The sequence below is a fragment of the Natrix helvetica genome (genome assembly GCF_964273705.1).
Source record: "Natrix helvetica genome assembly, chromosome: 14".
Classification (NCBI taxonomy): Eukaryota; Metazoa; Chordata; class Lepidosauria; order Squamata; family Natricidae; genus Natrix; species Natrix helvetica.
Window position 1 is genome coordinate 13,756,825 of NC_138564.1, and position 21,764 is coordinate 13,778,588.

The 21,764-nt window shown below is 50.9% G+C and overlaps 2 protein-coding genes across 2 annotated transcripts; one reads left to right on the forward strand and one right to left on the reverse strand.

Annotated features, from left to right (window-relative positions):
• Positions 1–408: 408 nt before the first annotated feature.
• Positions 409–3,542, reverse strand: RPL6 (ribosomal protein L6). The gene is made up of 7 exons (XM_081966249.1): positions 3,404–3,542; positions 2,438–2,587; positions 1,896–1,994; positions 1,641–1,784; positions 1,495–1,543; positions 1,069–1,253; positions 409–611 (listed from the first exon to the last, which is right to left on the reverse strand). Exons 2-7 carry the CDS (start codon positions 2,585–2,587, stop codon positions 459–461), a joined length of 780 nt encoding a protein of 259 aa, XP_081822375.1. The 5' UTR covers positions 3,404–3,542; the 3' UTR covers positions 409–458.
• A 514-nt stretch (positions 3,543–4,056) lies between these two features.
• PTPN11 (protein tyrosine phosphatase non-receptor type 11) lies at positions 4,057–21,490 on the forward strand. The gene is made up of 16 exons (XM_081966567.1): positions 4,057–4,226; positions 7,658–7,780; positions 8,291–8,485; positions 9,256–9,448; positions 10,411–10,527; positions 12,049–12,162; positions 12,912–13,008; positions 13,666–13,745; positions 13,977–14,135; positions 14,975–15,106; positions 15,418–15,572; positions 15,882–15,949; positions 17,341–17,492; positions 17,693–17,805; positions 17,936–18,038; positions 18,974–21,490. The coding sequence occupies exons 1-15, from the start codon at positions 4,213–4,215 to the stop codon at positions 18,006–18,008; spliced, it is 1,785 nt and encodes a 594-aa protein (XP_081822693.1). The 5' UTR covers positions 4,057–4,212; the 3' UTR covers positions 18,009–18,038; positions 18,974–21,490.
• The last annotated feature ends 274 nt before the right edge of the window (positions 21,491–21,764 follow it).

Sequence of the window (21,764 nt, forward strand, 5' to 3'; positions counted from 1 at the left end):
CAGGCGCCTGCAAAGTTTCCTCCCATTAACCAAACTGAGTAGATGCAACATTTGGCTTCAAACCGATCCCGAGTACTGAAAGATGAGAAGGAACCTCCCCGTAAAGATGGCAAATTCTCATTGACAGAGAAAATCTGCAAATGTTCCATTGCATCTGGGTAGACCAAAATCACTACTCATCTGAGGACACAGATAGACCCCCAAGTGGCCTTAAGGATTCCCTAAAAAGGAGGCAAATGACCAGCTGTCTGCAAGGAGTATCAATCCTTCTGTTCCCATCTCAAGAAAGGAAGCTACAGATCAGACACAGAACTTTGGCAAATGCCCCAGCACGTTTTCAGCCATCGAAGGTTCTGCCTGCACGCAGACAAACCAATGTACAACACTAGACAATAAAACCAGCAGAGCTTTTAGTACTTTTTTCTCCCAAAACTTTTACTGCGCAATTTTCAGACTATTTAGAAGACCAATTTGTGAGGATAAACTCCATTGGAGAGTGAAAAGGTCGAACGCAGGTACCCCCGGAGCTGAGGAACCTTCTTGATGACGGGCAGAAGCTGAGAGTCCACAGTCTTCTGGTCTGCCTTGCGCTGATCTGCAATCTCGTATTTCTGAAAAAAACGGATATGCTACTTCAGCCATTTATTCCTTTTCCCGCATTCTGTCGTACTCGGGCCAGCGGTTCCTTCCCCGTTGCCATTTCTTAACAGCAAACCCTGCCAACATTATTTTCCAAAGTGGATCTATTTTGCTCTCCCCTCCTGGAAGAGGTTCTTTGGACTGTGACTCTGTCACCTACACATCATTTTGCAGATTCTGACAGAAAAGTTAGGAAAAAGGTCATCAAGACAGGTATGATGCCATTCACGTTTCTACAGAAGCAAGCAATATAGAAAGTTCCTATGTAATCTGCTTTCTTAAATGAAAAGACACTGAAATGGTCTTGAAAATCTGTCTACAGATTCATAAATCAGGACGGGCTTCAGTTACCCCTTCCTTGCTGGCTTTTGAGTTATGCAGAAAGCAACTCTATTGAAGCCCACGGAGGGCTAGAAGCTCTATACATACCGCTTTCTCAGTATCAAAAATTTCGCCCTCTTGATGTTTGGGCTTACGCAGCTTCTTCTTCTTGAAGTAAACGTCACTGAGATGCTTTGGAACTTTGACCCCCGAGATATCAACCTTAGTCGAAGTGGCAATGACAAACTTTTGGTGAGCTCTGCGCAGAGGGACACGGTTGATAGCCAGGGGCCCTGAAAAGAGAAGACCAAACTATGTACACGGAGACCTCAGAAAGCCCCAAAACACTTATTCCTTCTAACTTGTGAAGATGCTCCACCTCTTGGAGACTATTTTACTACTGATTATTTGCTACCCTTCTTTTGCTTTTTATACCAAGACTCATTATACGCAACGGTATACAATTTTAAAAAAAGGAACGTTAACAAGGATCACAGAAAAGAAACACAGGCTATGAACGTGAGACGAGCTTACCTGTCACAAGCAACAGTCCACTTCCAAGCTGCTTCAAGAAAACCACCCGCTGGAAACACAAAGACAGAGGGGAGAGAGTCAGTCGTTGGAATCTCTGCCTGCCTCCTGAATGCCCCTAACGAGAGGAGCCCCCAAGGCCTCCTTACCTTGCCCCTGTGGCGGCCAGTGAGAAGGATCACCACTGTTCCTGGGGAGATGGAAGCCCGCAGCCGCCTCTTGTGGAGGGCAAAAGTTTTTTTGCCATGGCTCAGGAGTTTGCGGGGAACATCCTCCGTGGGGTAGTATCTGGGCTGCAAGGAAGAAAAGAATTAAGGATCTTTGTTAAGCATCAGAGCAGCCTCTGGAATGCAGAGGAGGATAGCAGCTCCCTCGGCCGCATCATTTTGGCCACAGGCTCTTACCATCTTGCGAAGTTTGACTACCCGGGTGCCTCCGTTCTTATCACCCCCGACGGGCTTTGTAACAGTGGCTGCCTCCTTCTCTTTCTTCTTTTTTTCTATCTAGGGTAAAAAAAACCACACCAAAATTGTACCCTGTCATTCCTTCGCCAATTTGACTCCATCACAGCCCTGGTGGATAGCCTGGGCAAGATTGACCGGCCAAAATCCCCCCACCCCTCAGTGAGGTCCCTGGTATCCCCAACACTTATCGTTTATCTCCAGCAGGATTAAGGCAGATCAAGAAAGGTTTGTCCATGAATTATGGCAGATTAGAACCAATTGCTTTTGAAACACTCATTTTCCATAGATTGTTTCTCAACCATAGCAGCTTGAAGATGGTGGACTTCAACTCCCAGAATCCCCTAGCCAGCATGGCTGACTGGAGAATTGTGGGAAATCTTCAAGCTGCCAAGCAGTTTATACCAATCCATACCCCCCATCCACTGTGCCAATTATCCAGCCTCAACACCAAGAGTTGCAAAGTCTCCCCCTTCTCCTTGTACCTTTGTCTCCGGCGCGTTGTATTTCCGCTTGTACATGGCCTTCCGGGCAAACATGGCTGACCGGGAATATTTCCCGATCCCTCGGGCCAGCACCGGATTGCGGCTGGCATGGACCTTCCGGACCCTCCTGGTTTTCTTCTCGCCTGCCATCTAACCCAAAATAGAAAAGGGAAAATCCATCCATTTGCAATTCGAAACCCAAGAAAAGCCACAGAGGGCTCCAGGACCCTGCGTCTCAGACACAGTTCTCCACTTCCAAAGCGTTGCAAACCGGTTGCACAGCTACACCAGATAAATCTTTTTTTTTTTGCAAACATATAGTTTTCAAGGAAAAGTAACTTTAAGGTAGACCCCACTCACTCTAGTCAGGAAGCATCAAGGAATTATTGGGACCTCGAGCTACATTTCAATGAGCAAAATCTTGCACTTTGTAATAGTCCCTCAATGGAGGCAAGCCTGCATTCCGATTAACGACTTGAACATCCCAACGTTTTTGGACAATATAGAAAACTTCTCCGCCCCGGGTTCAGAAGCCACCCGATGCACGAGACTTCCAGGGCGGTTGCAAGGTTGGGGGATCTGCCACTGGGGGGGGGGGGGGGGGGGGGCTGGATCCGCTTCCCCGGCCAGGGAAGGAGGCTATTCCAAAGGCCGAGGAGTCGCTCCAGGCCAAAAACCTTCCTCTTTGGAATGGGCATTCCTGGGGCGCCCCCTCGTCGCTTTCAGGGGCCTAGGTAGAGCGGCTCCGGTTTGGAGTGATAGGGTAGCCCGGGGAGAGCCGGCCGGCCTTCTCGCCGGCCTAATCTTTCGCTCGACCCTAGCAGAAGCAGCCCGGCGCCGCCCGCCCAAAGCCCCCGGAGCATCCCCGCTCGGCCTATGCCCGGGCCGGCGCTTCTCCAAGGCGGATGGCGATAGATGCGAAGGCCGGGCCCCGGGAGGACAGCGCCGCGGCCGCACCATCCTTACCTTGGGCAGAAGGCAAAAGAGGCAATATCCGGGGCCTCGGCGCTGAAGAGCAGGCGCGTGACGTCACCGGACGTGCCCCTAAGCACTCTGGGAGAGGTAGTTCACTTCGTACTATGCGCCCTCCCTAGAGCCAAACTCAGAATTCAAAGCGGTTTTCCTCCGTCATTCGTGCCATTCACGTTTTGTCCCCTACAGGCCTTATTAAGGGTTCCTCGATTCCTGTGCTGGCTGGAGAATTGTGGGAATTTAAAAAGTTTGAGAAACACTAATTTAAAGGCTGCTTATCATAACAGAAAAGCTTTCCCCTATCTTGGTAAAATAGTTAAGATTCCTGCGGTGCAATAATAATAAAAATGATGATGATGATGATGATGATGATGATGAAGAAGAAGAATACATATTATATTTTATTTCTTTCCTGACAAAGGCCGCCCAGGACAGGGCAGCGCAACGGGCTGGAGAAGACGAGGTTCATTGGGCACCGAAAGGGTGCTTGCTACATAGACGCCGCAGCCTAGAGCGGAAAGCGCGTTCCCACCATGTCGGCCGTCCTAGGCAGCGCCTGCCTCTATGCTCAGAAAGACTAGCGAGCCTGCCCCTTGCTTGCCATCCCGAGGGGGAGGGGGGAGCTGGTCGCGCGGCAATGACGTCTTAGGCATCGCGACGGATCGCTCCTCAGGGCTCTTTCTGCCTTCCCCTCTCCCGGGCCTGGATGCGGCCGGGCCCGGGCCGACTTCGGTTCGCCTCCTCCCGGGCCGGGCTCCCCGCGAGACCCAGGGGCCCCATGTGAGGAAGACGGAGGCGGGAAGATGACCTCGAGGAGGTGAGTAGTGGGGGGGAGGGGAGGAAGGCTCAGGCCCCGCCCCTTCGGGGGGAGGGGTGCCCAGCTTGTGTCCCTCCCCAGTGCCATTACCATGGGAATGAGGTGGGCGCGGGGCCCCGAGGAGGGTCTGGCGCTGACCTTCTGGTTCCAGATGTGCGAGGACTACAGTTCCCATCCTCCCCTTCCAGAGGAGCCTTTGCAGCCTGCTTTGGCTCCTTCTCAGAGCAGCCGCCTATTGCAAAGCGATCACAGCTGCCATCTTCCCCAGCCAGCAGGTCCCAACACGGTTTTCCCCCTGGTGTGGCAGCCTGTAGCTTCCCAAACCCTGCTGGCTGGGGACAATGGGGGCTGGGATCCAAAAGGACCAGCTTGTGGTCGGGGAGAGCCTGAGACCACAAGGAAGTAGAGGATGGAGGCCACTGCCTCCAGTTCAGGCCAGCAGGAGAGAAAGGGCCTCCTCGGACACGGCAGCCGCACGACAGAGGTTCCAGAGGGGATAAAACCTTCCAGCCTCGGTTGCTGAGGCTGGGGTGGGAGGGGGCTGCAGCCCTTTCAGAAACACGGCCAAGCCGAAACCTTCGTTTCAGTGTCCCAAGATGTGGCCGGGTAGTGATTAAGGGGGGGAGAGAGCTGACCGAAGCCACTCACGGGAGCTCAAAAGAGGAGCCAAGGTGAGCGGAAGAGGATGGCCGAGATACGGTACAATGAGACTCCTTCTCTGTTACCTTTAAGCCTGGGATGAGTAACCTCTGACCCCAGCTGCCAAAACCCTATGTTGAATTTTGAGCTAAAATTATCCCCTAAATTATTTTGCAGTAGGAAGCAGGAAAAGTGCAAATCTAAAACAGCCACATCGCAGTGGGGAAGAAAAACCCCTCAAAGCTTCCTTATAAACCTGGTGTAAGGTAAATAAACAAATTTAAGAAACTGTAGGTAGCTACTATAAAATAATAAATAACATAAGATTATAAAATAAACAATTCTGGGAACACGATAAGCAAAACTGAAGCTCTGCACAGAAGTACTCTGATGCTGAGGGAATGGGGTGCAGCAGTGTCCTTTTTTAACTGTACAAGACGAATCAAGAAATCAGGAATAACTTTTCAGCAGTGTTCCAATTATGATAAAGCACACTTCTCAACCAAATACATCAGAACATTCTACTCCATTCTAATTGAGTACCAATTAGGAGAAAAAACGACTTAAAGTAACACATTCTTTTAAGAACAGCCCAATTATTTTTCTTTTCAAAAATTCACAGTGAACTCACCTCTTTCATTACTTCATTAAGAGGCTTTCAGTAAAGTAATTGCAGGAGATTTTCCTTTATAAAATCCCATCCAGACTTGTCAAAAGTAGGATCCCCCTTTTTTCTGGAAAAAGACTTATTTCCTGCATTTTCTGCGCCTAATTATCCAGTACCAGTTTTGCTAGTTTAGTGTTAGAGTTCATCTATTAGCATAGGGAGTGCTCGTCATATATTTTGAGATGCAACTATTTCAGCGTGACTTAACATAAGTTCTGATCTATGAATAATTAACGCTGGATCCTGTTTCTTTTTTTATTAATAGCCTCCTTTATATTTTGCTAAACATCCAAATACTGGATCTCAGAAAAGCTAGCTCTACCATTCTTTTAACACGTTTCTGTTGGAACATTTTTAATTTGCTGGAATCCCAGCACCGTCTTTCTCTGCAAGGGCTGAAAAAAAAAAACTTCGGCCACCCCCAACTATAGAATTGGATAGACTTGTCAGCATAAAATGTGTGTGTTCCATTTTGTTGGCTGCTTTGATCCTGTCTCCGGAAGCACTTGGCATAACTGGCCGGCCTACAGCTGACTTGAGACACCCCCGGAGCCTTCTATTTCCAACTGGTGACAAAATGCTGCTTCCCACTTGGTGACAAATATACCCAGAGCGCCAGGGAGCCTTGCCACCCGTGCTGGAAATAGAATCCTCACCTGGATCGGCCGTCCCCGGAAGTTGCTCTCGGCCCCTGTGCTCTGCCGAAAGGTCGCAGGACGGTGCTTTTTCTGGCCCCCACCTTCGCCCTTCCGCAGTGGCTCTGCTCAGCCTAAACTCCCTTCGAAATTCTGAGCTGGTCATCAGTGGGTAACCTGAAGAATTCCGAGGGTGATCCCTAAAAGTTGTTACTTGTTGTTAACTCAGTTGGTCCTTACTTTACGACTGCGGTTGACCCCGAAGTTTTCATGATTAAGCAAGACGGTTGAGGTTGTTAAGCCATGCGCTGCCCTTGCTAAGGGAATCGTGCGGTCGTTAAGTGAATCTTGTTTCCCCCCATTGACTTTGCTTGTCGGAAGGTGGTTGGGAAGGTCACAAGTGGGGATCCCATGACCCCGGGACCCTGAAACTGTCACAAGTACATGCCAGTTGCCAAAAGCCCAGATTTTGACCACATGATCCTGCCCAGCACTGTCCTGTCCCTCTGTCAACCGCATGTCTTTATGGAAGAATATAAATATGCCCATTACCCGTTCTAGTTGACTCCCTGGGCCTTTGAAAAACGTCAGGCTTTCCCCCCCAAGTGGGAGAGTACAGATTTAGCCAAAATGTTGACTTAGTTAACCAGAGTTCTAAAAATAAGCCAGATCGGGTGGATGGGAGAGGAGGCGAACGAAGGTTCGGCCCCTTGGGACACCTTCAACCAGCAAGGTGCTGGCTTAATTGCCAAGAAGGGTATGGCTGTGGGTGGCTGGGTCTGCGAAGATATATGGAGCCCCTTTTCACCAGAGTGAAGAGAGGGGCCAGGCTCAGCTAAACACCCCCCCCCCCCACCTCTCCTCCTGCTCACCCTCCAGCAGAATCCAGAATCGGATCAATTTCCAGGAGGGGAGCAGATTCTTGGTTTCAAGGCAGCAATGAGGTGGTAGCTGCCTTCTCAGTTTCTCTTGCTGGTTATGTGGGAGCAGGTGGTGGTCTTTATCAGCTTCGCAGGGACGAGGAGATGTCTCTCTATTTGGATTGTTTCATCCCACTTTGATCCTGGTTTGCAAGCGGCCGGTTCTTACTCCCTTCTGGTTTTCCCTGCTCCCTGAAAGGGGGAGAAATCATGGCAGGACAGCAGGAAGCCCACCTGTTCTGCTACAAAAGGTTTCTGGTCCAAATGAAATGGACTGAATCCTTGGGGGCTCCTTCATTGCCGTTATCCACATAGTAGACATGTAGCATCCTTGTAGTAATGTTTTATGGGGAAGGTGTACGTTTTGCACTTGAGTATTGCTTCCCACGTCGTCTTCTGTATTCTTTTTTCCTTTTTTCTAGTCTGTTTTTCTCTACGTGTTTTCATGTTTATCTTTTACTTCTGGAAAAGCTTTCAATCAAAACAATGTCTTTTTTTAAAAAAGGAAACCCTTTTCTCTTAACTGAAAGTGGTCTTTTGAAACCCCCTCCTCCTTTTCTCTTTCCCCAGGTGGTTTCACCCCAACATTACCGGAGTGGAAGCAGAGAACCTGCTCCTGACCAGAGGAGTTGATGGCAGTTTTCTGGCTCGGCCCAGTAAAAGCAACCCTGGGGACTTCACACTTTCGGTCCGGTAAGTCCACTGAGGAGAACCTGAGAGCTGCCTTGGAATTTTTGAAAATTTAATGTAATTTTACAGAAAGGATTTAAAAAACAAAAGTAAATGGTTTAACTAGCTAAGTCTCTATTTTTGGGGAGGCTGCCTTAACAGCAAGTGAGAGCAGTGAATAACATCCATCTTTGCAAGCTGTTCTTAGCTAAGACCTTCCTTCCTTTCTTTCTTCGCTCCCTCCCTCCCTTATCCTTCCTTCCCTCCTCCCTTCCTTCTTCCCTCCCGATTCAAGAATGTTCCTTCCTCTCCTTCACTTCCCCCTCCCTTTTCCTCCCTTCTCTCCTTCCTCTCTTCTTCACTGCCCCCTCCCTTATCCTCCCTCCCTTCTGATCCAAGAATGTTAAATGGGGAGGCTTGGAGTCAGTCCTGCTCTCCGTCCCCAGGCGGCTAGCAGTAGAAGGCAGTTTTCTGTTCATTGCCATCAGCTCTCTTTTCCCTTCTCTTTTCCTCTTGACCGTCTGGACCGGCCAGGCGCAATGGGGCGGTCACACACATCAAGATCCAGAACACGGGCGACTACTATGACCTCTACGGGGGGGAGAAGTTTGCCACCTTGGCGGAGCTGGTCCAGTACTACATGGAACACCACGGGCAGCTCAAGGAGAAGAACGGGGACGTGATCGAGTTGAAGTACCCCCTCAACTGTGCAGATCCCACTTCAGAAAGGTGAGCAAGGGGGCGACATCAGGGAGTCCAGCTTGGGTGTGGTCCATCCTGGACGGAGGCCATGGCGTTCCTTCCCTCCGCTCTGTCTGCAGACGGCTGCCATTCGGCTGTTTGGTACAGGAATTGCTCAACTTAAAACCATTCATTTAGTGACTGTTTGAAGTGACTTAGCCCTGAAACAAGTGACTGATGACCGTTTTTCACACGACCACAGCAGCACGCCCCTGGCCGCTGATCAACATTCGGGGGCTTGGCAACTGGCATGTATTTATGACGGTCGCCGTATCTCATGGTCATGTTCATCCCCTTTTGCGACCGTCTGACAAGCAACGGGGAAGCCTGATTCACTTAACCCTGTTACTGACTTAATAACTGCAGTGGCTCAATTCATAACTGTGGCAAGGAAGGTCGTAAAATGGGGCAAAACAACGGAAATGTTAGGCTCAATTGTGGTCGTAAGTCAGGGACCGAATTTTCTGGACTCCTGCAGTTCCCAGCCTCTGGAAGGAAAGGGATTTGCGGGCAGAGCAGCAGCTCCTACCTTAATTGCCTTAATAGGAGCTCCTTTTGAAAATCATTCCCTTTACCTCTTAATGTGCCCTCAATGGCTTCCTCTGCTGTGGGAGCGAGGGAACTTTCGCCCTTCCAAAGTTGCCCCGAGAAAGCTTCCCAAGGCAGCTCTGGTTTTTGTGGAGCCTCCATCTCTTCTCGCGAAAGGCCAGGGAAGTGACTCGAAGCGCCCTGACTCTCTCCGCTGCACCCCCCCCCAGGTGGTTCCATGGTCACCTGTCAGGAAAGGAAGCAGAAAAGTTGCTGACGGAGAAAGGGAAACATGGCAGCTTTTTAGTCCGCGAGAGCCAAAGCCACCCAGGAGACTTCGTGCTTTCTGTCCGGACCGGGGACGACAAAGGCGAGAGCAACGATGGGAAGTCCAAAGTCACACACGTCATGATCCGTTGCCAGGTAACAGCACCAGGTTGGAGGTGAAATAAGGCTGGTGGGTCGGAAGCCTTTGTGGTGGTGGGGTTTCTGCATCTGTCCAGAGGTGGGAAAGGAGGGGGCCCGTTCTCCTGATGGCTGGCCTTGGTTGGGAGAGAGCTTGCTAAAGGCCAGGGCCTCATTAAATCAGAACCTGATGATTTATTGTCCCCTTCGTTGAATGAAAAGCTGCCCAATTCATCACCCAGACAGCTCGGGCTTTTCCTTATGAAGGAGGTGTCCAACCATTAAACTTTAGGACTTGTGGGCTTCATTTCCCAGAATTCCCCAGTCAGCATGAGGAATTTTTTCCCCAGCTGGGGAATTCTGGGAGTTGAAGTCCACAGGTCTTAAAAGTTGCCAAGATTGCACACCCCTGGCTTAAGGAAACGGCAACTACAAGACCTGCCTGGTACCTCTGCAGCAGGTGGGAAAGTGGATTGAATGAAGGCCCCAGGTAAGTTGGAATTGTGTATCCACCATCTCAAAAGTGAGGGTGGCATTTATTTTGGCCAATACTTTTTTCAAAAAATATTAAAACAGTTTTTTTTTTAAAAAAAGACAAAGAAAAATATTTTTTTGCAATTTCCTTCTGTACACTGTTTCCACCTCAGTATACATCCATTGTAAATGTACTTCTCCCCCCTTATTTCAGTTTCTCTACGTCTGTACATATGATGCCATTATATACAGTCCTTAATTTACAATCCTCCTTTCCATTTATGTATGCGTGTTCATCTCTACCTATACATTGTTAATTTCTAAGACTGTTTCTAATCACTGCCATGGTGATGTAACTCAGTCAGCCAGTGGATGAAGAAGAAATGAGAGAAGTTTAGGCTCTTTAGAAAGCTAGATCTTAGCATCCTGGAGTAGCTCAAATAAAAAACCCTCCCATGAATCCCGCTATCCCCCTTCCCTCCCTCCCTCCCTCCCCCCCTCCTTAGGATATGAAGTATGACGTTGGAGGAGGGGAGAAGTTTGACTCCTTGACAGACCTGGTGGAGCATTACAAGAAGAACCCGATGGTGGAGACCCTGGGGACCGTCCTTCAGCTGAAGCAGGTGAGGGAGCCCAGCCACGGTTGACTTTTGCTCCTCCAGCTCAGAAACCAGCTTTGGTCAGACACCAGCTGCGGTCTCTGCCGATGGTCAGCTTCCGTTCAGGTGAAGAACACAACACGACTAAACTGGTAGTTCATGATAAGTATAATCTGTATAAGTCTCTTCCGGTACTTCTAACCATCATACAACGTACCGTATTTTTCAGAGTATAAGACGCACCAAGATTTTGAAGAGGCAAGTTAAAAAAAAAAGTTTTTGCACTCTGCAGACCTCCCCAAAACACCCTGTTTTTCGTGAAAACAGACCCGTTTTTTGTCAAAGGGCATGCATAGCCTTTAGGAAGCTTCCAGAGTGCTTCTGGGGTGGTGGTGGGGGGAAACGGACTTTTTCATTTATTTCTGCCTTCCTGAGCCTCCAGGAGCACTCTGGAAGCCTCCTAAAGGCTCTGCATGGCCATTTGTGCAAATGGGTGGGGTTTCGGGAGGCCAAAAATGCTGCATTCAGTGTATAAGACAAACCCAGATTTTCAGCCTCTTTTTTTGAGGGAAAAAGGTGCATCTTATACTCTGAAAAATACAAGTGAAATAAAGTCAAGCCTGTAATTCCGTACTTAAAACCCTCCTGTGCCCACCCTCCTACGCACACACAATACACGCAATACACCTAATGTACTCCAATGACGTGACCGACCATGCGGGTTTACATTGCCACGCATGTGCTGGTGCCGCTCCGTATGAAAGGCATTGCAGGGTCACTGCGCATAGGCCTGCCCGCCTATCAGCTGGGAGATGCCACCCACATAGCGCTCGTGGCCAAGGATCTGGCGGGGAGAGATCCGAAGGCCCTTCAAGCTCTTGGCGTGGCAGGGGAACAAGTGTGGCACAGCAGTGGTCCAAGGCACGAAACACCCCATTTGTGAATCTCCCCACGAGCCTCTGAGAGCACCCAGGGCTCATAACGGCCGGGCATTTGCGTTGTCCTTGCTCCTCCCTTTCTCCCACTGTCTTGTTGGTAGGAATCGCTTGAGGTTCACTGCCACCTGCCTTAGGCCGAGCGTGGCAGCATCTCTGCTGTAGTGAATGGGGAATCTGCTTTGCAAGCTGCATAATTCACAGCCTTCCTGGAAAGTCTGCAGCTGGATGTGGTCCCGTTCAGAGGCTTTAGAGCCCAGTTTGGCTTCCAGCTGAACCTGGGATGGGTTCCGTGTTTGGGGGCTGCTCGGCTCTTCCTTCCGGTGTGTTGTTGTGGAATCGGGTTGAGATGCAGGAGGGAGAGGCTTTTCCCAAGGAGCTCAAAGACAGATCAGCCTCCAGTCCTTGATTCGGAGGATCCTCCCTAGAGCTTCACTGGCATTGTTTGATAGTCACGCAGAGTGTGCTTTACTCTGGCAAGAGTCCTATCCACGGGCAAACGGCAACAAACTACTGCGAGCAACCCGTCATGTCGTTCTTGATTCCTTGTGCCTGACATTCGTGCATTATTTGACCCCTCTCTGCCCCTCCCTCTCCCCCCCCCCACCAGCCTCTCAACACCACACGCATCAACGCAGCTGAGATTGAGAGCCGGGTGCGAGAACTGAGCAAGTTGGCCGAAACGACCGACAAAGTGAAGCAAGGCTTTTGGGAAGAATTTGAGGTACTTTCGGGAGAGGATCTGTGCTGTCCTCATCCAGGACTTGCTTGCTGGCCTTGGGTGGGATTGAGAAGTATGAATGTCCCTTTGGCAGCTGGGGAGGGGCCAAAGGCATCTAGGTGCCCCCCCCTGGGGGAGGGGTAACAGAATGTGAGTTCTTCAGGAAATCTCCGGAGCAGGTGGGAAGCCAAGATAATATTGAACAGATAAGACCCTTTTGGGTTGCAGGGAAAGAACTGGGCGTAGGTCCTCAACTCCCAGCATTCCCCAGTTGAAAAACACCTCCTAGTGGGAGGAGCTGGGTGAATCCATATGCAAATGTCCGCGCGCTCAACCTTAGGGATTGATTTGGCTTGTGAATTTGGCTGCTGGCAGTCTAGGACTCGGAGCCTTTAATTTCTGGGAGCCAGAATGAGCTGCTCTTGGGCAGAAAAGGGGCCCCTCAAGAGGAGACTGGCAACGTTTTCTCTCTCTGGGGCACAACTGAATCCCCCCCCCTGCTTTTCCCACAAGAGGGCCAGAGCCGGTCTCTGTGTTATACTGGGAGAGGAGCACTAGGGGAGCCCCAGTTCCATTTGATCAACTTGCGAAGCTCACCTGGTTTAACCTGGTGGGCCAGAAGCCACGAGCATCGTAATCCAGATGGGGAAGAGGCTCCTGGGTGGGAAGGGGGGGATGCCTTCTGGCTCTCTTCCCCTGGTTGAGGAGGGGGTCAGGAGGCGGTTCCCGGACCCTCTTCCTTGTTTTTCCAGACTCTCCAGCAGCAGGAATGTAAGCTCCTCTACAGCCGGAAAGAAGGACAGCGGCAGGAAAATAAGAACAAGAACCGATACAAAAACATTTTGCCTTGTGAGCAGAGATCTCTTTCCCAATTTTAACCCCGGGGGAGGGGGGGAATGACCCACTAGCAAGTAGACATTTGGGGTGGGCAGAGAAGTTTTCCATCCAACTGCTCTCCCCATTTTTAAAGGCGCAATACCATTTTTTTCTCGGCCTTTATGCAAATGGCAGAGGGATATCCTGCTTCTGCATTGCTGGGATTTGACCAGACCTTTGAGGCAACTGGGTCTGATGGGGGGGAGGAAGCCCAGGGAGTTCTCTGCAGCCTGCTGGTTGCACGCACCTTTCCTAAAAGGTGGAATTTTGCTGGAACCTTTGTTTCCTGCAACTGAATTTCCCCTTAGTAACGTGGAGCTGCTGGCATCTGCTGTGGGGCAGTTTGGGACCCCTGACAGAGGCCCGAGGTGCTGGGGGCAGGGGGGGGGAGACAATGACGGATATTTGCAGCCTGATTGGGCTGCAGGGAATCAATGGCTTTGTTTGCAGAAATTTGCAGGCTCCCTTTTAGCATCTGGAGCTCAAGCATCTCCACGGCTGCCAAGGACTCTTAATTCCTGCCCTCCTCCCGGCAGCTGCCTGAATGGCTGCTGGCAAGTCAAGAGTTTGCGGTTGCTGCTTGACAACCGTTCCCTGGATTAGGAGTGTGTCTTTGTTCTCGCTTTCTAGTTGACCACACCCGGGTCGTCCTTCACGACGGGGATCCCAACGAGCCGGTTTCAGATTACATCAATGCCAACATCATCATGGTAGGGAGGGCATCCCTCTCTCGGTCTCCCACTGCAGGAGTTGAGTGGACCACTGCTTTCTCCTCTGGTGGGGCAGGAGGACTTCGCTCGGAATTCTCCCAAACAGAGCAGGAGGGGCCCCCGGAGCTTTTCCTCCGGGGGAGGGGGAGATTGGGCCTCAAGAGCGTCCCAAGGACCCCCGCCTCCCTCCACGAGCGAGTCTCGCCCACTGACCCTCCCGTTGTTCCACAGCCTGAATTTGAAAGCAAGTGCAACAACGCCAAGGCCAAGAAGAGCTACATCGCCACCCAGGGCTGCCTGCAGAACACGGTGAACGACTTCTGGCGGATGGTCTTCCAGGAGAACTCCCGCGTGATCGTCATGACCACAAAGGAAGTGGAGAGGGGGAAGGTAAGGCCGGGGGAGAGGATCACCCAGGATCGAGGAGAGAATGGCAGCCCAGCCTGGGAATTTGAATCCAAGGCCTTGTTGGGCCCAGTGTGATTGGACACCCGAGGGATTTGCCTCGGGTGCAAAAGCTCTCCGTGGGCATTCGAAGCAGCAACAGAATAATGGTAACAATCGCTCTCAGTCCAAATATGCCACTTGAATTAAACCTGAGTTCCCATAAGCCTTTGCTCTCCTCCTTCCCTTGCTAGCTCAAGATCAGGTGAGGTACTAATGCCACTCTATAAAGCCTTAGTAAGACCACACCTAGAATGCTGCATCCAGTTTTGGTCACCACACTGTAAAAAAGATGTTGAGACTCTAGAAAGGGTGCAAGAAGAGCAACCAGGATGATGAGGGGACTGGAGGCTAAAACATACGATGAACAGGAACTGGACATGGCTAGTCTAGGGAAGAGAAGGTCCAGGGGAGACAGGAGAGCAGTCTTCCAATATTTGAGGAGCTGCCACAGAGAGGAGGAAGAGGGGGTCAAGCTATTTTCCAAAGCACCCAAAGGCCAGAGAAGGAATAACAGATGGAAACTGACCAAGGAGAGATTCAACCTGGAAATAAGGAGGAATTTCCTGACAGTGAGGACAATTAACCAGTGGAACAGAAGTTTCCTTTAGAAGTTGTGGGAGCTTCATCACTGGAGGCTTTCAAGAAGATACTAGACTGCCATCTGTCAGAAATGGTGTAGGGTTTCCTGCTGGGGGGGGGGAGTTTGGACTAGATGACCTCCAAGGTCCCTTCCAACTCTATTAATCTGTTAATCCCACCCGCCCCCCTTCCTGGTCTTCCAGAGCAAATGCGTGAAGTACTGGCCGGATGAGCACGCCCTGAAGGAATACGGCGTGATGCGCGTCCGTAACGTCAAAGAGAGCACGGCTCACGACTACACGCTTCGTGAACTCAAGCTCTCCAAAGTTGGGCAGGTACGTTTCCGGGAGACGCCGAGTGACCATCGGACGGGCATCTCGGCCATGCGGTGGAGGGGGGGAGCTGACCTGCTAGCCATGGTGGTAGGACTCTGGAGAAGGAGCTTGGATGGAGGGGTGGAAGGAGGACTGAGGGAAGCCTCCTCGCTCTTGGGTCGCCTTCTGCTGTGCTTTCTCCCACACTGCTGCTGAGTTTTGCGATGGGCCTGTGGGTCTTCCCCACTTCTGCTGATTTTGGAGGCGAAGGCAGCTCCTCCAACCTCTGAGAGGCTCATCAAAGCACCTCTGGGGTGGGGGCTCTCCTCCAGGGCAACACTGAGCGGACGGTCTGGCAGTATCACTTCCGGGCTTGGCCTGACCACGGGGTGCCCAGCGATCCTGGCGGCGTCCTGGATTTCCTAGAGGAGGTGCACCACAAGCAGGAGAACATCGCAGAGGCCGGTCCGGTCGTTGTCCATTGCAGGTATCAGGTCTTTCTCACCCGTGGTAACTTTTAAGAACTGTGGACTTCAACCCCCAGAATTCCCCACCTAGCTTTCCTGGTTGGAGTTGAAATCCACCCAGCCTCAGTTGGCCAAAGGTTGAGAAATGCTGCAGGAAAAAACTGAAAGCATCTGTGACGATGGGCAAGGATGCTCAGCTTGAGAAGGAGCAACGGGGCTCGAACCCGTGTGACGCTCTCTCTCTCTCTCTCTCTCTCTCTCTCTCTCTCTCTCTCTCCCTCTCTCCCTCTCTCCCTCTCTCCCTCTCTCCCTCTCCTCCCACCCCACAGTGCCGGAATCGGTCGGACTGGGACGTTCATTGTGATCGACATTCTCATTGATGTCATCCGTGAGAAAGGTGAGTCCCAGCAGACCGACTGCTTCACCACCTCACAGGTTGAGAAGAAGACCACGGCCGGTGGTTGTGTGTGGAGTGCACACATCTCTTTATCCCCCCCCCCCAACCCCCAAGTAGGCTAGTTGTCACCTTGCAAAGCAATCATGGTCTGCTCTTGAGATGCCATGGGCAGGAAGAAGGGGAGAAGTGATGGAGCAGCCAGGTTCAGAAGCACATTCCACGCGTACCTTTCTCAAGGTTGGGGTGCCTCATTGGACAATGTGATTAACGACACCCTCTGGGAGGAGGGGGGGAAACAGGGTCAACAGTTGAACCATAAATCCACATGCGGCAGAGTTGACTTCACTCGGGATCAGTACTGACGTGTTGCGCCTAATAAGTAACTGGATTTCTTTTGAAATTTGGTTTGAAGCTCATGAGTTACCGTATTTTTCAGAGTATAAGGCGCACCAGGATTTTGAAGAGGTAATTTTTTTTTTAAAAAAAAGGTTTTGCATTCTGTGGCCCTCTGCACGCCTCATTTTTTGTGGAAAACGGGGCATGCAGAGAGTTTGAGAGGCCTGCAAAGTGCTCCTGGGGGGCAAAAACGAGCAAAAAACCGGCCCGTTTTTCATGAAAACGGGCCCGTGTTCTGCCAAAAACGGGGCATGGATAGGCTTTTGGAGGCTTGTAGAGTGATCCTGGGGCCCCCCAAAAAATGAGCAATAAAGGCCCATTTTTCGCTCGTGTTTGCCCTCCCCAGCCCCCAGGAGCACTTTCAGGCCTCCCAAACCCTCTGCATGTCCATTTTTGCAAAGGGGGCGGGGTTTTGGGAGGCCAAAAATGCTGTATTCAGTGTATAAGACGCACTCAGATTTTCTCCCTCTTTGGGGGAAAAAGGTGTGTCTTACACTCCAAAAAATACAGTAATCAGGGCATCCGTGGGACCGTGATGCTAGGTTTCCTGGGAGTGGCAGTCTCACAACCGGTGGAGGAGCCCAGGGCTGATGGGGGCAGTGTACCTCTTGCCCTGAGCGTGATCGGGGCTTTTGAGCGTTGGGCATTAAGTGAGGCCAGCCGTGGTGCTTTCTGGATCAGCCTTTATGGGACGGACATGCCACAAACACGATGGCTTCTGTGGAAGCCACAAGTCAAACCGATGCCTGTGGTTGCCCCAGAGGGACTTTTTTCCCAGAAGGCAGCTGGAGTTTCCTGGGGGTTTTTCCCTTTGAGAACTGAAGAAGACTCTTGGGTGAGAAAAGCGAAAGGTTTTCAAACCAGGATCCGGATGAGTGAGAAGCTCCGTAGACAAATCCGTGTGGGAACCTCCGTGACCCTGCCTGTCCTCCGAAGGGGCCCTTCCTCCTGCTCCCCCGCTGAGCCCGCCTCCCTCCCTCTCTTCTCCCCTCCAGGGGTGGACTGCGACATTGACGTCCCAAAGACCATCCAGATGGTGAGGTCACAGCGGTCAGGGATGGTGCAGACCGAGGCCCAGTACCGCTTCATTTACATGGCCGTCCAGCACTACATCGAGACATTGCAACGCCGGATTGAGGAGGAGCAGGTACCCAAAAAGGGAAACCTTTCTAGCTCAGGGATGACACGAGGGGTCCTTGGCTCTCTCTGAGCTTGGTGGTTTTCTTGCAGACTTCTCATGGAGAAGTGGTGGAATTAAAGGGGGGGGGCTCTCTGAGAAGAACCAAGAGCGCAGTGCTTGCCGGGAGGGACGTGACAATGATTCTCTCCTCCCTCCCTCCCTTTCAGAAGAGCAAGCGGAAAGGACATGAGTACACCAACATCAAATACTCCTTAGCGGATCAGGCCAGCGGAGACCAAAGTCCTCTCCCGCCGTGTACTCCCACCCCGGCCTGTCCCGAGTGAGTAGTGAGCTGGCCGCCCGTCCCCTCCTTCGATGGCTGGAACTCCTCTCCCAGATCCAAAAGGACGGCAGGGAGAACCTTGGTCGGACACGGCTCGGGGTTCTGAATTTCTCGCCCCACTTTGCAGGATGAGGGAGGACAATGCCATGCGAGTCTACGAGAACGTCGGTCTGATGCACCAGCAGAAAAGCTTCAGATGAGACGGCGGCCGGAGTTTCCGCGTGAGGAAGGCAAGTCTAGATGGCCGGGTTCCTACGTGGGTCACTTGAAGCAGCCAGGGAGGGTAGCTCAGCAGCAAGGGGCAAGTCTAGGGGACAGTTTTCGCTGTCTCCAAGGGAAAAAATCCCAGGAAGAGGAAAATTTAATAAACCCAAGTTGCTAGTCTGCAGGAAAAGGGAATATTAGTCTGGTTTGAGATCTTATTAGAGGGTGGGGCTTAATAAACCCAAGCTGCTAGTCCTCAAGAAAGGGAATATCAATCTGGTGTGAGGGTGATCATCTTAAATCTCCCGAGTGAGGCTTCCTGTGTCAAGAGATCTCCTCAAGATTCTATCTGAATTGGAGGGAGAGGAGATTTTAGGAAGGTTTCCACCATCTGGTAATTTTTCCCTTTTGGGCTTCTGCCCAACCCAGTCCTCTTTATTTCATTTATTTATCATATTTAAGGACCTCCCTCCAGAGCAGAGGGACAAAGTAAGTCATTAAAATGGTTGTTGAGAGCCGAGCTGGAGGCAGGAAACAAAAGTGGGATGCTTGGGGAAACCCAGCCGTCCAAGGATTGTGACTTGAGTTTCCGTCCCCGGCGGCTACTCGCTCTGGCCGGCTTGGAAGGCAGCGTGTCAGGCCTGCAGCCATCTTTTCTCTTGGGTCTTTGCCCTGCCACACTTTCTATTATTCCGCTATGCATTTTCTATTATGGTGGGGAAAACGTGAAAGGGGGATTGTACGGAGTGAGATGCTATGTAGCCATAACAACATTCTTTCTTGAAAGCCAAGGTCATCCTTTGTCTTTGCACCTCTGCACCTGACAGGATCTGAATGGGTGGAAGCTGCCAGCGTGGCAGTGGGAGATTGGACCCTGGGATGGACTTGTGGGTGTGGAGGGCAAGATCCGGTCGGGGAGCCTCTCGCCTAAAAGGCCGTTCTCTTCCTGTCCCCTTTGCAGAATGGAAAGGCCGCTCTCTCGCTCTCTCTGTGCCTCGTTTGTTTTAAAAAAAAACACAAGGAAGCGAAACGAGCTGGGGGTCCGTCCCGCGAAGACCGCTGCCCAGAGCCTCCTTTTTATTTATGACGTTTTAACCCTTCGATAATAAGCGGAACTTAAGATCTCTTTTCAAAGAAACTCCTAATTCATTTTCTTTTTTTATAAAAAAAAAAGTCTTGTTTTTACAACCGATTTTCGTTTCTCATCGATGCCGTTTTCCCTCTTGAAGTTATGATTATTGTTTTTATTTTTTGCCTCCAATGCAGACCAATACTTTGTTGTACTTGAACATTGTTGTTGTTTTTTCCCCTTCTCCCCTTTTCTTTCTGTCCTGGATTTAAGAGGCTTTTTGTATTATTATTTTTTGAACTGTTCCAAATTTGTTTTTGTTTTTTTCAAAGTGATCGCTTTCCCTTAAAAAAAAAAATACATCGATCAGAAAAATTAAGTTGTGGGAAAACTGATACTTGGGGGGGAAGAAACCAGTTATGTTAATCAGGAGGAATCCAGGGCCAGTTTCCAAGCCAACCAACTCTCTGGAACGAGGTCTGGCTGTCCACAGATTTGATCAAGTTTCTAGTCCTCATGAAATTCCCACTCTTGGGGGGTGGGTGGCTTGGTTGTTGTTTTTTTCCTTAAAACGATAAATTCTAGAACTTCCAATGATGCGTTTTTGCACCAGATTAAACCGGTTTGTTTAGAGCCTGTTCCGTCAGCTGGCTCTTTGCTGTCAGGGAGGGGGAGGGAGAGGAAACATGGGGGTGGGGGAGATTTCAGCCAGGAGGAATCTCCTGACCCCCCCCGCCCCTCCTCCCTTCCCCTCGGATGCTTAGTGAATTCTCATGGCCTCTCCACGAATCCGTTGTGAGCATTCCTGGATTCAAGCAGGCCTCCGCCATATCAACAAGATGAAGAAGGATGAAGATGATTTGTTTTGAGGTGGGGGGGGGATGTCTGAATGGAGCTCTGGAACGACCCATCCTGGCTGCTTTTCCCGTTTCCACCCCAGCAGCTTCTGAGGACAGATGGGGGTGGGGTGGGGGGGCATCCAGCTTTTAAAAGAGAGCCTGGGTAGGAAGAGGGGGGCTTAAGCTACGTCTCCTTCAACCCTTGGCTTCCCTTGGTGGGTCAGATCTGGCTGGTGTAGCAATGGCCAGCCTAGGCGTGGACGGCAGAGTGGGGAAGGGGATTTGAAATGGCTGAGGAATCCAGGGGTCTCTCTTGGCTGGTTGGGCTGTTGAAAGAGCAGGAAGCCACAATCTCTTGAGGGCTTTGGGGGGGAGGGTCCGCAGGGGGCTTGCTTTTCCCTTGGCGCCTGGGCAGTCTGATAAGGAGGAACCGGGCTCCGTGGTGATTTAAGGCAGGGGTCCTCAACTTTGGCCACATTTACGACGTGTGGACTTTGGCTCCCACAAGTCTCCATGCTGGCTGGGGGATTCTGGGAGTTGAAGTCCACAATCCTTAAAGGAGCCACGGTTGGGGAGCCCTGCTTGCGAGGATGCGCGCTTGTCCTTGAAGTCAACGCTGCTTCAGTCGGCTTCTTTTCTGGGCTGCTCCCCACAATAGTCACAAACCTCCCTTGGGCCCTCGGGCAGGGAGGGGGGGGAGCCTCAAAGGCCATTTGTGTTTCTCGCTTGCTTCTGCTCTAACTTTCCTGCAGAAGTGGGGTATTATTTCCCCTTCTTTTGTTCCAGCTCCTGTAATCTAATCATGGGAGGGTCGAGAGCCCCAGTTATGGCTGGAGGGGAGTCCCTGTAGTTCTTCTGCCTCCTCTTTTCTTCTGGTTCCTTTCTCCTTTCCTTCCTTTTTAATTTATGAATCCCCTCCGTGACCTAAAAAGAAAAAAGAAAGCAGGCGCAGAGGCCTCCGCGAGGGGAGACCTGGGTCCCTTTTTTTAACCTGGCTAGAAGTAGCTCTTCCCCTTTTCTCCTTCCTCCTCCTTTCCGAGCTGCGTATGAAGTATCCTACCCAGAGTATTACATGAAATGTAAAAGTAAATGGAGACCTTTTTTAAAAAAAAGAGAGAGAGAGAGACAACTCTTTCCTTGAAAAGGACCTGCCTGTAAAGAACATGGTTGGTTTGTAGACGTTCAGGGCAGGGAGGGTTTCCCAGCTGATGGGAGACCTGCTGGAATTGGTGTCTCGGCATAAGGAGGTCGGGGGTCTTCCGGGCTCTGCCCCCCCCCCCGGTAGTCCCCCTCCGCTGCCTTTCGACCGCTGATTCCCTAGGCCGTTCCATGGTGGTTTGGCGCGTGGCGTTGGCCAGACGACCGACCGATCATGTCCACACACTCAAAACGTGAGCTGTCTCTTTGCGGACTCTATTTATGGGTGTGGAGTGTAGCTGCGTTGCTGGCTGTGCTGAGAAATTTTTCTTTTTTAAAACAAAATTGCGGAGTAAAAAGAAAAAGCGCTGTTTGTAAAACACCAGAACTTAAGAAATGAATAAATAAATAAATACATTTTTCTTAAACCCCCCCCCTGCTTCCTGAATGCTTTTCTCCAGCGCGGCTGGCTTTCATCGGAACCGGGGAATAACCAGGGCTCAAATTTGGCTTTGTTAAAACTTCACAAGTCCTGATAAGCAGGGGGAGATATCAGTGATGCCAGGCTGGGCCGCTTGCATGTCTCCTTCAGCAGCCCTGGGTTTTTTCCCCCAGAGTTCTGCGTCTGCACCAGAAACGGGAGGGGAAGCCGGAAAGCGAGGCCTTTCTCGAAACGCACCCATCTACCTGGAGAAGAACATGATGGG

Bases quoted from the DNA above. Each gene is read 5' to 3' on its own strand.
- RPL6 (XM_081966249.1), bottom strand. From the start codon at position 2,587: ATGGCAGGCGAGAAGAAAACCAGGAGGGTCCGGAAGGTCCATGCCAGC. The intron at 1,785-1,895 runs GTAAGAGCCTGT...TCTTCCTTGCAG, and splicing joins TAGTCAAACTTCGCAAGATG to CCCAGATACTACCCCACGGA. The intron at 1,254-1,494 runs GTAAGCTCGTCT...TTCTCTTTTCAG, and splicing joins TGGACTGTTGCTTGTGACAG to GGCCCCTGGCTATCAACCGT.
- PTPN11 (XM_081966567.1), top strand. The intron at 10,528-12,048 runs GTGAGGGAGCCC...CCCCCCCACCAG, and splicing joins CCGTCCTTCAGCTGAAGCAG to CCTCTCAACACCACACGCAT. The intron at 15,950-17,340 runs GTGAGTCCCAGC...TCTCCCCTCCAG, and splicing joins TGATGTCATCCGTGAGAAAG to GGGTGGACTGCGACATTGAC.